Here is a 12,643-nt window from a genome sequence, read left to right on the forward strand (position 1 = left end):
GGGGCCCAGACAGCACACACTGCCCCATCAAGCCCATGCAGAAGCGACCACCTACTGGTGCAAAAGCTGCATTTTTTAGTATGCAGGGAATCGGGGCTTTCAGTAAACCTTGCCTCCACCCCATAGCTTTCATCTGACCCCTCTTCCCAACTGAGGTTCAGGGCTGTGAAACAGAGCTTGCCAGCAAAGGGCCTGACTACTAACCCCCCTCCCGCCCCCACCCTATCGTCATCCCCAGCAGGCCTGGTACCAAGGCAGGGACCACTCCTTACTTTCCCATCCAGGTGGCGTAGCTAGGAGGCAGCCTGGGTACAAACAGGGTTGACTTTCCCGTGTCCACATCAATGACACCATAGCAGCCTGCCTCGATGACGCCGAAGGCCCAGTGAAAGAAGGACTCCTGTGGAGGGAGCAAGGGGTCTCATTACCCTGTGACCAGAGCATGAGGTACAGGAGGGAGGGGAGCAGAGGCTCAGGCCTCCCCTTAGGAAACGGCCACAGCCCTGGTTCCCGGTCCAGCTGCCAGCTGTCCATCCTGCCATGCTATGGTCTGTCAAGAGCAGACAGGAGCCCCTGTGACCCTGCCGTCTACCCTCTTTCTTAAAAATCACACTAATTAATTAACTTATTTATTGTGTATATTACATCTGTGTGTACCACAGCATACATATGCAATAAGAGGACAACCTGCAGGAACTGGTTCTTCCTTTCTACTGTGTGGGTCCTGGGGATCGAACTCAAGTTGTTGGGCCTGTCAGCAAGCACTTTGATCCACTGAGCCACTGCCCCCGCCCTGCATCTGCAGGTCACTTCCTGGGCCCATGACAACCAGCAGCCAAGAGTACCAAGCACAAGCTCAATTCAGAAACCCACAGAGAATAGCTGCACCCAAATGGATGGACGGACAGACAGACAGACAGACAGACACACACACACACACAGACAGACAGACAGACACACAGACACAGACACACACACACACACTTAGCAGTAAGCACTGAGCTGGTGTCACCAAGGTATAAAGTCAGGGAGGGACTCTTCTCAGATGAACCCAGAATGAGATCCACCAGGAAGCCCACAGCTGAATTTAGGAAAGTGAGTTTTTAAACTACAAATATATAAATCTCTAGAAGCTTCAAGACTATGAGGCCAAGTCTTGAGACCTCCATGACACTGGCAGCTGGGGACAGCAGGCCTGTGGCTGTGAGGACAATGAGGTGGTGAGCAAGAGGGTCATAGCCCTTTTTTGTCCTGCTGCAGTGGATGGGCTCCAGCCCAGAGGCCAGACCACGCTCTTTCCCTTCTACACCACCTGCCCCTTCACATCCCGCTGTGCCCCCACCTCCCACTCCCAGAAAGGTTCTGGCCACAGTTCTGAGTCTGGAAGCTGAGAGAGAAAATAACCATAGCCATGGTTTTGTGTGTGTGTGTGTGTGTGTGTGTGTGTGTGTGTGTGTGTGTGTACATATGTATACATACACACATACAAACACATATGGTGGTAGTATCAGAGATTGAAGCTAGAGCCTACTGCATGCTAGGCAGGGGCTCTACCACTGAGCCATGCCCCCAGCCCCTCACTAGGGGGTTCTAGGCAGGGGCTCTACCACTGAGCCATGCCCCCAGCCCCTCACTAGAGGGTTCTAGGCGGGGGCTCTACCACTGAACAACATCCTCAGTTCTCTTTTTTATTTTGAGGTAGGGTCTCTCTAAGTTTTCCAAGCTAGCTTTGAACTAGTGATCCAACTAATTAAGCCTCTTGAGTGCTGGGATTACAGGCCTGCATCATCAGGCCCAGCTAGAAGATAGGATTCTAATTCCAGGTCTACCTGTTGGCAAGTTATTTTCCCCAGGCCTCAGTCTCCTCCTCCGTAAAGTGGGCATGATGCTAGAATCAATGAGCGTAGGCCCAACTCTGGGTCAACCTAGCTTCCTGGGCAAGTGTTGCTATTGCTGGAGTATTCTCAGCTATGTCAGGATATCTAGGCTGTACACCAGAGTTCCAGAACTTCGTAGAGCCCCTGACACACATATGGGGGTGCACAGTCCAGTTAGGGTGCCAAGGGTGAGCACAGGCCAACTCAGATGAAGGCTGGGGTCTCCAAACAGGCAGATCACACAATCTTCCTCCCTGCCAGCACCCAGTCCCAGGAACTCAACCCCTCATCTGTAGCTTGACTTTCTGCTGCCCCCAAACCGTAGCCAGCGGCCCAGGCCATGTTGTTTTACCCACTCCTGTGCACACTGTGCTCTTGCTTGTCCAGATTCACACCAGCTCCCCCACGAAGCCTAGCCTGCTTGCTCCCCCAAGGATATCTTTCTATGCCTTGACAGCTCTGCCCAACAGGTGAGGCTGGAGATGCTGACCTGAGATGTGGGATTCCTGCTCCCACGCTGCCTCCAGGGGCCCTTGGAACCCCGTAAGAACGGGTGAACGCTCGCTCACCTGGCGGAAGATGATGGAGGTATCAGTGCAGTAACGTTGCATCTCTTCCCCTCCCTGCAACACAACAACAGAGCCGGCCTGTACAGCTGCATTCTTCCTCAGCCTCTCACACAGACGCTGCCTGTTCAGGGCGAATAGTGCCAGTGGCACCTTGAGGGTCTCATTCCCCAGGGAAAACGAAGGGCTGTGGAGACAGAAGCAGATACAGCACAGGCCGGTTAGCACCTCCCTTGTGCGTCTATCACCTGTGGTCTGGGCCTGCGGGGGGGGGGGGTGGGTGTAGGGGGCGCGGGGGGGCACTTCCATCAACTTGTGGTAAGCCAGCCTGAACTTAACCTGTTGGGTCCCAGAGACGGTCCTTCACAGAGCCAACCAAGGCTATAGAGGCTTGTCCATCACAGTCTACCCTTCTGCTCCTAGGTGCCTGGCTTACCCTGGGGATGAGGGGTAACTGTACCTTCTCAGCTGGTAGGTGGGCAAGGTGTGTGAGGGAAAGCCTCTGCAGGGGCTAGAATGTCACTCACATATGTTGCCAGCCTTAAGCCTATGTTGGTAGATCCCATACCCAACAATGCCCAACCCCTCAGTATACACATACAGTGCACCCCCACAGCACCATGCCCCTGTGACCAGCAGCTAGAGTGTGGACCTCCAGGAGAGCAAAGCTGGTATTCTGGAAAAGTCTACAGGGGCTGGGAAGGGCCAGGCCTGGCATCACAGGGAGATGTGCCTCCCTAGATTTCTAGGGTAGCTCAGGTCCCACGCCACACCTGTGACTTGTGCACAGCCTGCCCCTCCCCATACCTAGTCACAGGTTGCTTCTGCAATATGTTTCTCCCCCACTGGGGCACCTTCAACATTCAGATATGCAATAACCCAACCCCAGAAACATAAAAAAATACTTCTCATTGCTCTCAGCAATCCATTTCTTCCTCCACTTTGCCTCCGGCTCTCATGACAACCCATGCTCTCTAGTTCACCCCATGAGGCCTACACATTGCTCCCCTAAGCCAACACAATCTATCTGACCACAATGACCCTACATTCCTGAATCTGCAGCAGGTCCCAATCTAGTCTTCACTGGGCCTTCCTGTAGCCATGACACAGGTAGACAAGTAGAACTCCACCTAGTACAGCTCCTCCATCCTCACTCAGTTTCCCCCAACCTCCTACTGGAACCCCAGGGCTAGGTCCATACTTGTCCCTCCACTGGGCACAGCTGGGTCTACTCAGGGCTTCAGTTTTAAGTGCCATCTACTGCCACAGGTCAATGACGTCCCTCCAGATGGAGAGGCCCCTGGCCCTCTGACGTCTCTCTAACCTCAAACTGAGCACAATAAAGACCTGACACCTTGCCTCCTCCTGCCTTCTCATTCCACCTCTGCTCCACCACCCACGCATACTGAGAAATTAGGGGACTTCCTCCCGGTGAAGGAAGGAAGTCCCAGGTCCACCTCGCACCTGGACAACGTTAAGAAACTCTCCACTGCGTTCTTGGTCTGAGCTTCCCACCCTGTAGCAGCCTCTTCCTATGTGCACAGCACAGGCTTCCTGAGTTGCCGTCTCCCCAGGAAACGTGTGAGATGCCAAGACAAAGGCAGAACTGGTGTCGATGCCTGGTAAACGAATGAACTCAGGGAGGCAGGCAGGCAGACCAAGCCAGGCAGCCAGAACTCAGACAAGAGTAAGACATGCAAGAGGTAACCCCTGAAGTGGCCAGCTGGGGGGCAGTGGAAGAGTTCAGGAGCAGGCTCAACCCAGAGGACTGTAGCCTCTGAAAGAGGACTGTGATGGGCCGCCCCTCACACTACAGTGCTGTGTGCCTTACACACACTTCCTACACACCTTGGCCCCGTGCCACCTTGTAAACATTCCCTCCTGAACTCATTTCTCCTGTCCAACCACTGCCACGTGCCCCACATAGCACTAGGCCAGTCTCCCCACTTGCCCTCCAGATCCAACCCCACCCACAGTGTCTTGAACCTATAGAGTGAGCTTGGTGAGTCCATGGGCCTGGGCCCTGCCTCTGGATTCCAGATGGGCTGAGCCTAGGAAAGCATGAGAGATGGAGGAGGGGAGGAGTAAAACAGTGGGTATAGAGAACCTGCTCCCTCGATGCCTTTCCTGGCGGGCCATAAAACTAAATGGCCTGAGCCAGTCCTTTTCATGTTCCTGCAGTTCTGTAAAACCATCCCTGAAGCGAACTGCCAGCATCAACCAGTCCCTAACTGATGAGACAGACCTAGAGCTGCTTCCTCAGACCAGATCTCTAGCTGAAACAGGTCCTCCCCGTGAGACAGACCGAGCTCCGTCTAAGTCCCCGTGTCCTGTGCCTAGCACCCTGCCTGACACACAGCAAGTGCTTGATAAATATCTGCTGCGTGTGCCACTGTTACCATTAATTTTCGGGGGCCACACCCCAACTGTGCAGATTAGAGGGTGCCGAATCAGCTCCAACTAGGAGGCAGGAAGGGTGGAGGAGTGGGGAACATCCGCACATGCCCATGCTATAGACACTCACTCCTACCCCCGGCACCTGCCCTTCCTTCCTCCTAGGACAGTGAGTAGCCAGGGCTTCCACAAAGCCAGGGCTGATGTCTGACATTCTCAGCCACAAGGAAGAAAGGGCAGGAGGATCCTGGTACCGGCTTTTAAGCATGGCTCCCAAGTGGCCTGGCTGACAGGAACTGAAAGTGCACCCTCCAGCACCCACCCACACTCCAGGGACTCCCACACCCTTCCCACCCATTCAGTAACACCCATCACAAGCAGAGAAGGGAAACTCATCTTTACAGGGTCCTCATGAGCACATGCATGGGGACCCCTGCTACGGATGGGCTCACACCAAGTCACCCCTCCCACAGCACCACTGGCTAAAAATGCTCACCTGGCTTCCTTGCCTCCCCCAGCTCCCCTCTGTGACTCAGCTCCTTAAGTCTACAAAGTGCCAGCTACCCCTGGCATGTAATCATCCCACCTAGAAGGTTCTCGGCCTCTTGTCCGGAACTGTCTCAAAGGCCTAAGATCCCTTTGGACAGCCAGACTTGGGCCTACTGCCTGTTTCATATAAGGGACTTGAGCATCTGGACATTCTGGTGTCTGAGGGGATGCCTGGGACAAGCCCCTGGGACACTGAGGGATGACCGCACTTACCCCTCCCTCCACAGGGCTCAGTCACAACACCATCCACCTTATCCTGGGCTCAGTCTAAGCCACCAGGCAAGGCCATGTGCTGCAATCACTAAGCACTCCAGGACACCCTCAGGATCAAAGGTTATGATGATAGCAAACCCTTGGAGCGACAGCCAGGGCCAGACAAGAGTGACTTCTCCCTGTAAAGTCATCTAATGCAGCACCAATAAAACATCCCCAACTGGCTTCTGTTGTAACGTGGGGACATCTTAGGCAAGTACCTCCCCAGCCAACCCCCATTTTTAACATTTTATTTTGAGACAGGCTGGCCTTGAACTTGCTCTGTCAGCCAAGCAGGTCTTGAATTTGCTCCTACCTACCTGAGACTCCTAAGTAGCTGATTTCAGGCCAGTGCCTCTAGGCTTGGCTGTCCAACTGGTTTCTGAAGAAGGTTGGTTGGTTGGTTGGTTGGTTGGTTGGTTGGCTGGTTGGTTAATTGGCCCTTAGAATTGAAAAAGCACATGCAATCTACTGCATGCAGCCAGGGCACAGATATGTTTGAGAATGAAAGTGGCTGGTGGACCAGCTCAGGACTCAAAGACATCCACAGAACAGACCTTCTTAGGCCAACCACCAAGGCCCAGGAAGCAGCCCAGGGCCAATGACAGATTGACTAATAACAGAGCCAGCCTCCAAACAGGCTACAGTGCCACAGCCCCTGCAGCCCATCCTTGTCCCAAACTTCCTGTGCCGATGTCTCAGGGTCTCTGTTGCTGTAGAAACACCATGACCATAAGCAACTTGGGGAGGAGAGGGCTCATTTACTTCCACCTCCCTCCACATCACAGTCCATCATCCAAAGAGGTCAGGGCAGGAACCTGGAGGCAGGAGCCAAGGCAGAAGCCACGGAGGAGTGCTGCTTACAGGTTGCTCCCCATGGCTTGCTCAGCCTGCTTTCTTACAAAACCCAGGACCATCAGCCCAGGGGTGGCACCATCCACAGTGAGCTGGGCCCTTCCCATCAATCATCAATCAAGAAATGGACCATGGGCTTGCCTACAGGCAAATCTGGTGGGGACATTTCCTCTACTGAGGTTCCCTCTTCCAAAACAACTTTTAACTTGTGTCAAGTTGAGATCAAACTAGCCAGCACAATCACCCTCTCCTTTGCCCTCAATGGCCACCTGTAGGTTTCTAGGTCCACAGAGAGCCATGCATAGACTATTAAGAAAATTCATTCCTTTGTTCTCTCTAACTTACCATTCAAACTTACATTTTATTCAATTACTGGTATAAGCAACTAACCACTGAGTATCAGCGATACCTGGGACTCTGTCACCCACAGAACTCACAGGGACTGTGTCACTTCACTGCACTGCTGCAACACTTTCTCAAAATACCACCCTTGTTTATCACGGCTTCAAAACCAAGGTGCTTGTTAGACCTGCTCCAGGCTCTTGTTAGCTAACGTATAATATGAACGCATAGAGCAGAACTGGAAACCCTCTGCCTTTATCACACAAGGGCAGCGACATCTCTGCGTACTTTGCTCCTGTAGAAAGTTGCCCAGAGAACTCCCAGCCCTGGTCTGGAGTCAGGAGACCGCAAGTGTAGTAGGGGCTGAGGGCACGGGGCCCAGGTTCCTGTGTACATAACCTCTGACCCTGGCCCTGGCCCTGACTTGCTTCCCCAACAGTTTTGGCCTTCCCCCCGCCCTCCTTGTGCACCCCTCAGCTATTACTGCAGACACACCCACTCCACTCTGCACCTTCCAGTCTACTGCTGCAGCATCTCCAGACCTGTTGCTATAGTGCCCACCTGAATGCCAATGAACAGCAGCTGAAGCAAAAATAAAAAAAAAATTAATAAGCACACAGAACCATATCACAAATTCATTTAACTTTTTTTTTTTTTTTTTTGGTTTTTCGAGACAGGGTTTCTCTGTGTAGCTTTGCGCCTTTCCTGGAACTCACTTTGGAGACCAGGCCGGCCTCGAACTCACAGAGATCCGCCTGCCTCTGCCTCCCGAGTGCTGGGATTAAAGGCGTGCGCCACCACCGCCCGGCCTCATTTAACATTTTGATAGCTGCATTTCCACAAATTGGTTTTCCTTGCAATCTTTTACTTATTTCATGTATTTTTAAGACACTACACCAAGCTGGGCATGGTAGCATCCTAGCACTTGGGAGGCTGAGGCAAGAGAATCGAAACTCAAGAGACCAGCCTGGGCAACATAACTAAGATCCTTTGCATATATCTGGCTAATTAATAAATGGCATTACAGGAGGGTGCTGCTTTGGTCTGTCTCTAAGGTCCTCATGCAGAGACTTGGTCTCCAGTGTAACAGTGTCATGGACCTTTAAAAGGTCTGGAGCTTTCTGGGAGAAGACTAGGAATTCATGCTTATTCATTAACTGATTAATTCTCAAGGGACTGAGTTAGGTCTCATGGGACTGCTACAGTTATTGAGACAGTGAGTTGTCATAAAGTGAGCTCGGCTAGCTCTCTTGCCACAAGACCTCTCTTTTACACACAAGCTACTCATCCCTTTCATATGTATTCCTTCCACTGGATGTTCATCAAGTTCTAACAACATCAGGTGAGGTTCTCAAGCTGTGAGCAAAACACAGTGATTTTCTTTATAAGGTGCCAGCCTCGGGTAGTTAGTACAGCAGCAGAAAACAGACGAAGACAAGCATACAGGTCTCACTGACACCCACATACTCCACTGCACAGACTAGAACACGATCCCCGTGCTACGACGGAAAGTCGCTTCTGGAGAGAGCCACATGGGTAAGTTCCCAGAGAAAGACAAGGCAGACAAGAATGGCCAGGCTTTGAGATGCCCAGTAGCCACTGGCTACCTAACTACAGGAAGCCCCCTGACTGGAGGGGCTTCAGGCAGAAGGCCGGTACCCCACAGCCACTTCCCTCTCTACTGAGGAGGACTGGGGAATAAGCACATACATGTAAGAGCAAAAAGGGGGGGTTGAATAGAGAGAGGAGCAGGCCTAGAGAAGAGCCAGAGGGCAAGGGGCACCTGGGCCAGCCCGGCTTCCACAGACTTGCCAGCTTTGCAGCATCAGCATGAGGACTTTGCACAAGGGCTCACAGAAGGGTGTGACAGCGCTTGATCAAGACCCTGATTGCTCCCAACGTTTTCTGTCTAGAATGCTTACTCCAGCATGGGAAGTAGCTCATCATGCACACCCAGGGCAGCTGGTGTGATGCCCTTTGCTGGCTGTGCATTGGCTCCTGGAGTGCCACTCAGATGAAGAATGAGAAACTTTTTGGAATTCTGTCCCCCTTCCTACCCACAAGTCCTCTCCCTGGTCACTGCTGTCTCCTGGGAAAACATAACAGGATTTGGGAATAATTCATAGGGTAAATGTTCCTTTCCTTCTCGTGGGACCATTTCACTAAGCTCTAATCATGGGCTGATGGCCACAGGGACACAAACCAAATTGGTCCTGGGACCCAAGGATGCCAGGAAAGCGATAACAGAAAGTTGAGACAGCTACTCATGATGGGCAGATGTGAAGATGTGTGTGTGCCACTAACACAAACTGAGACTCTCTGGAGTTTTGAGCAGGAACCTTTCAATGGGAGGCCTGTTTGTGGAGGGAGGAACCATCTGGGCTGGACCTGCAGGACTGTGAACAATCTTTTAATCATGTTAGAAGATAAGAGTATCCCAGGGCCATTAGGTGAGCAGGCCTCAGAACAAGAACACAGGGCAACAAATGCAGACAGGTACACAGAAAACGCAGAGCACGGCTCAAGGAGAAAGCAGGGCTACCTCCTACCAGTGCACAGACTTCTGGGAGTTTCTCACTGAGTCTGGGATGCTACTTAGGGCTTCTACTGCTCCCCAACTCATACGGGGCACACCAGAGATTCTCATGAGCCTTCTGTTCCCAGGCTTTACTAGGACTCTGCAGGAAACCAACTCGGACTCATTGGAAGCCTATGGCTAGGAGTTGGGGTGCATTATATCTGACACTCTTAGCCTGGCATGGTGGCATAAGCCTGTAATCCCAGTACTCTGGAAGCGTATGCAAGATGATCATGAGTTCAAGGCCTACATAGAGCAAGTCCCTATCTCAAAAAACTAAATTTAAAAAAAAATGCTGGGAATAAAGTTTAGTGGTAGAACACTAGGCCTGGCCCAAGCAAGTCCTGGGTTACAACTCTGGCACTTCCAAAAAAAGGGGAGACAATTGACATACTGACCTATCATGTGAATGCAGCAGCAGACAGCCCATCTTTCTAAGGAACATCCTCCAACCGTGTCCCCTTCAGGAAGTGACTGGACTCAATTCAGCCTCAACATTTCTCAGGACAGTTCTACAACCATTCTAAGAAGGCTCTTCCCAAGGAGGCCCTGGACAGCTGTGGACAGTTCTACAACCATTCTGAGAAGGCTCTTCCCAAGGAGGCCCTGGACAGCTGTGGACAGTTCTACAACCATTCTGAGATGGCTCTTCCCAAGGAGGCCCTGGACAGCTGTGGACAGTTCTACAACCATTCTGAGAAGGCTCTTCCCAAGGAGGCCCTGGCCAGCTGTGGACAGTTCTACAATCATTCTGAGATGGCTCTTCCCAAGGAGGCCCTGGACAGCTGTGGACACTCCCCACATCTGCTATGTTTCCCGGTAAATACGCCTCCCCAAGATCTGGGTCAACATTTCAATCATCTCACGTGATGACCTCAGAGAATCAGCTCGGCTACAAGAGGCTTCCTTTGAAGAGCTGGCCAGTTCCTATCCCAGCTTGGGATTTTTCCAGAAAGAAACAAGTCTTGGACCAGCCTGAAACCTCAAACTCAAATGCAGCTGCTGAAATGCCTGTGACCACCTGGTCAGCCCAGATGGACAGATGAGACCCCACAGACTGATACCTGCCCATACTTATTGTTCACTGTGCTTAACAGAAGGTCAAAGGCTGGGCTCAAAGTCCTGGTCCTGGCCTCTTGGACACCTACCAGGACTTTGCACAGTTCTCCACCCTAAGTGTGTCTCACTGTTTAAAGTTCACCCCAAAGACCACCTAGCACAAAGATCACCCCATGACCCTAGAGCCCATGCTTCTCATTGGCGCAGACCAAGATCAGAGGCAGAGAGTTAGACGACAGAACCCCACATGTCAATCAGCTTTAACGGCCCAGTGTTATTCCTGGATAACAACAGGTACCCACTAAATGATTGCTACATTCAAAGCGCTCGGGTCCTTGGAAGCCATTGAAGACGCCACTGTGTTTCCATCTCCTCATCTCATACAGAGAGATGCATTTGGTCCACTTGTTTCCCCATACTTATCTCAGTTCCCAACCCTGTATGTGGAGAGTTGCCCTCTTCTACCCCTACCCTTCCTAACACCCTGTACCACTAGGTCCACACTCCCTCCCACTGAAATCACAGCTCAAGCTATCAGGCTCTTTAAGAAGCAGATCCCACAAGCAGTGGTGGCGCATGCCTTTAATCCCAGCACTCATGAGGCAGAGGCAGGTGGATCTCTGTGAGTTCGAGGCTAGCCTGGTCTACAGAGTGAGTTCTAGGCAGCCAGGGTTATACAGAGAAACCCTGTCTCAAAAAACCAAAAAAAGAAAAAGAAGACACAGATCCAAGCAGTGTAGTGCTACATGCTTGCCATGCCAGCATTCTGAAGGGCAAAGCAAAAAGAGTTCCAGGTCAGCCTGTGCTGCAGAGTGAGACCCTGTGTAAAAAAAAATTAAAAAGCAGATCCCAGATGACAATCCTTCCTGCTCCCCCAGGACAAAGTCTGGAGAGGTCACCGGTCACCACACCTACTAGCTCAGGGATGCACCCTACTCTCCCTGTCCCCAAGACTGAGTGAGCCCATCTGTCCACACTTCCTCCCAACAGGACCACCGACCTTTTTTTAATCCTGCAGAATTAAGGCCAACCTAAAACGAGCAAGGCACTGGGCTAGTGAGGCCCAACATGAAGCCCGCAGTAGAGATAGGAGACAACTGACACGTAGAAAACCAGGCACTATAGAGTTGATCATATAGTTAGAGGAAAGTGTCTTAGAGGAGCTGACGTTTGGGCCAGGAAAGAAATCAGGGAAGTGCTGGTCTGAGAAACCGGGATTCCACGCCCACTCCAAAAGCTTCCCTCACTCTTGGGGAAGCGCCTGGGGACCTGGAGCCCACCCCATCGGAGGGGCGTGGCAGTGAACAGGTTTGTCAAGCTCCTATCTCTGCCACAGACGGTGAGGCCGCCACACGCCGGGCTCCAGGGCAGCCTCCAAGGGCCAGTGGGCAGCCACGAGCGTGCAGGGACGCTGCGGGTACCACTCGCCAGGCGCTTGGTTTCGGTGCCCGCGAGAAGAATCACGCAACCCGCGGCCACACAGCAACCCCAGTCAGAGCCCAGGGGCCTGTCACCAATTGTCCAGCCCGGAACACCGAGGCAGGCCACCTCTACGCGCCCTCAGGCAGGAGCGAGGGACAAACTCAGGACTCACCGTGCGGTGGACGCCATGTTCACTCGGCGCTAGCGTCACGTGGAGTGCGGCGTCAGCTGAACCTGCCCTGGTCCTGAGGAGGAGGATGGGGCGGGACCAGGGGCGGGTCTTTAAGCGAACAGGGGGCGGGGCCGGTCGGCAGGCCCCTCCCACCTCCGGCTCCCGACTGCACACCCAGAAGAGGCGGAGCCCTGGAGGGGTCAAGGGTCTGTGCAGGACATCTCTGGCTCCAGCCAGGAGCCAGGAGGGACCTTTGCAGCAACCCTCGTGGGAGGAAGTGTCTGAGACAAGAGATGACTTGATTCTGGGTCAGCCCCTGACCTTATGTCGTGGCACCCCACCCGCGGGGGAAAAAAACATACAGGAATAAAGAAACCATGGGAAGGAAGGTCAAGGATGGCAGAGAGCTGGGGTAACTGGAGTAACAGAAACCTTCAGCATCCTAGAAAGGGAGTATGGGGAGAGACGCTGTGGCCGGAGAGATAAGCGAGACTTGCAGGGCCTTGAATATAAGACTGGGGAGTTAAATCTATTAAGATCTTGTCCAAGCCTCAAGTGCAGGATAGAGGAGCTGAAG

At 52.6% G+C, this 12,643-nt stretch overlaps 1 protein-coding gene across 1 annotated transcript in view; it reads right to left on the reverse strand.

Moving 5' to 3' along the window:
- Positions 1–12,167, reverse strand: part of Pepd (peptidase D) — a 134,889-nt gene extending 122,722 nt beyond the window's left edge. The window contains exons 1-3 of the mRNA XM_052760063.1: positions 12,067–12,167; positions 2,447–2,630; positions 273–400 (exon numbers count right to left, since the gene is read on the reverse strand). Of these exons, the coding sequence (XP_052616023.1) occupies positions 273–400; positions 2,447–2,630; positions 12,067–12,083 (329 nt within the window). The 5' untranslated portion in view covers positions 12,084–12,167. The remainder of the gene's footprint in view (positions 1–272; positions 401–2,446; positions 2,631–12,066) is intronic.
- Positions 12,168–12,643: the final 476 nt, after the last annotated feature.

The sequence above is a fragment of the Peromyscus californicus genome, unplaced genomic scaffold (assembly GCF_007827085.1).
Source record: "Peromyscus californicus insignis strain IS unplaced genomic scaffold, ASM782708v3 Scaffold_4__1_contigs__length_199733344, whole genome shotgun sequence".
Classification (NCBI taxonomy): Eukaryota; Metazoa; Chordata; class Mammalia; order Rodentia; family Cricetidae; genus Peromyscus; species Peromyscus californicus.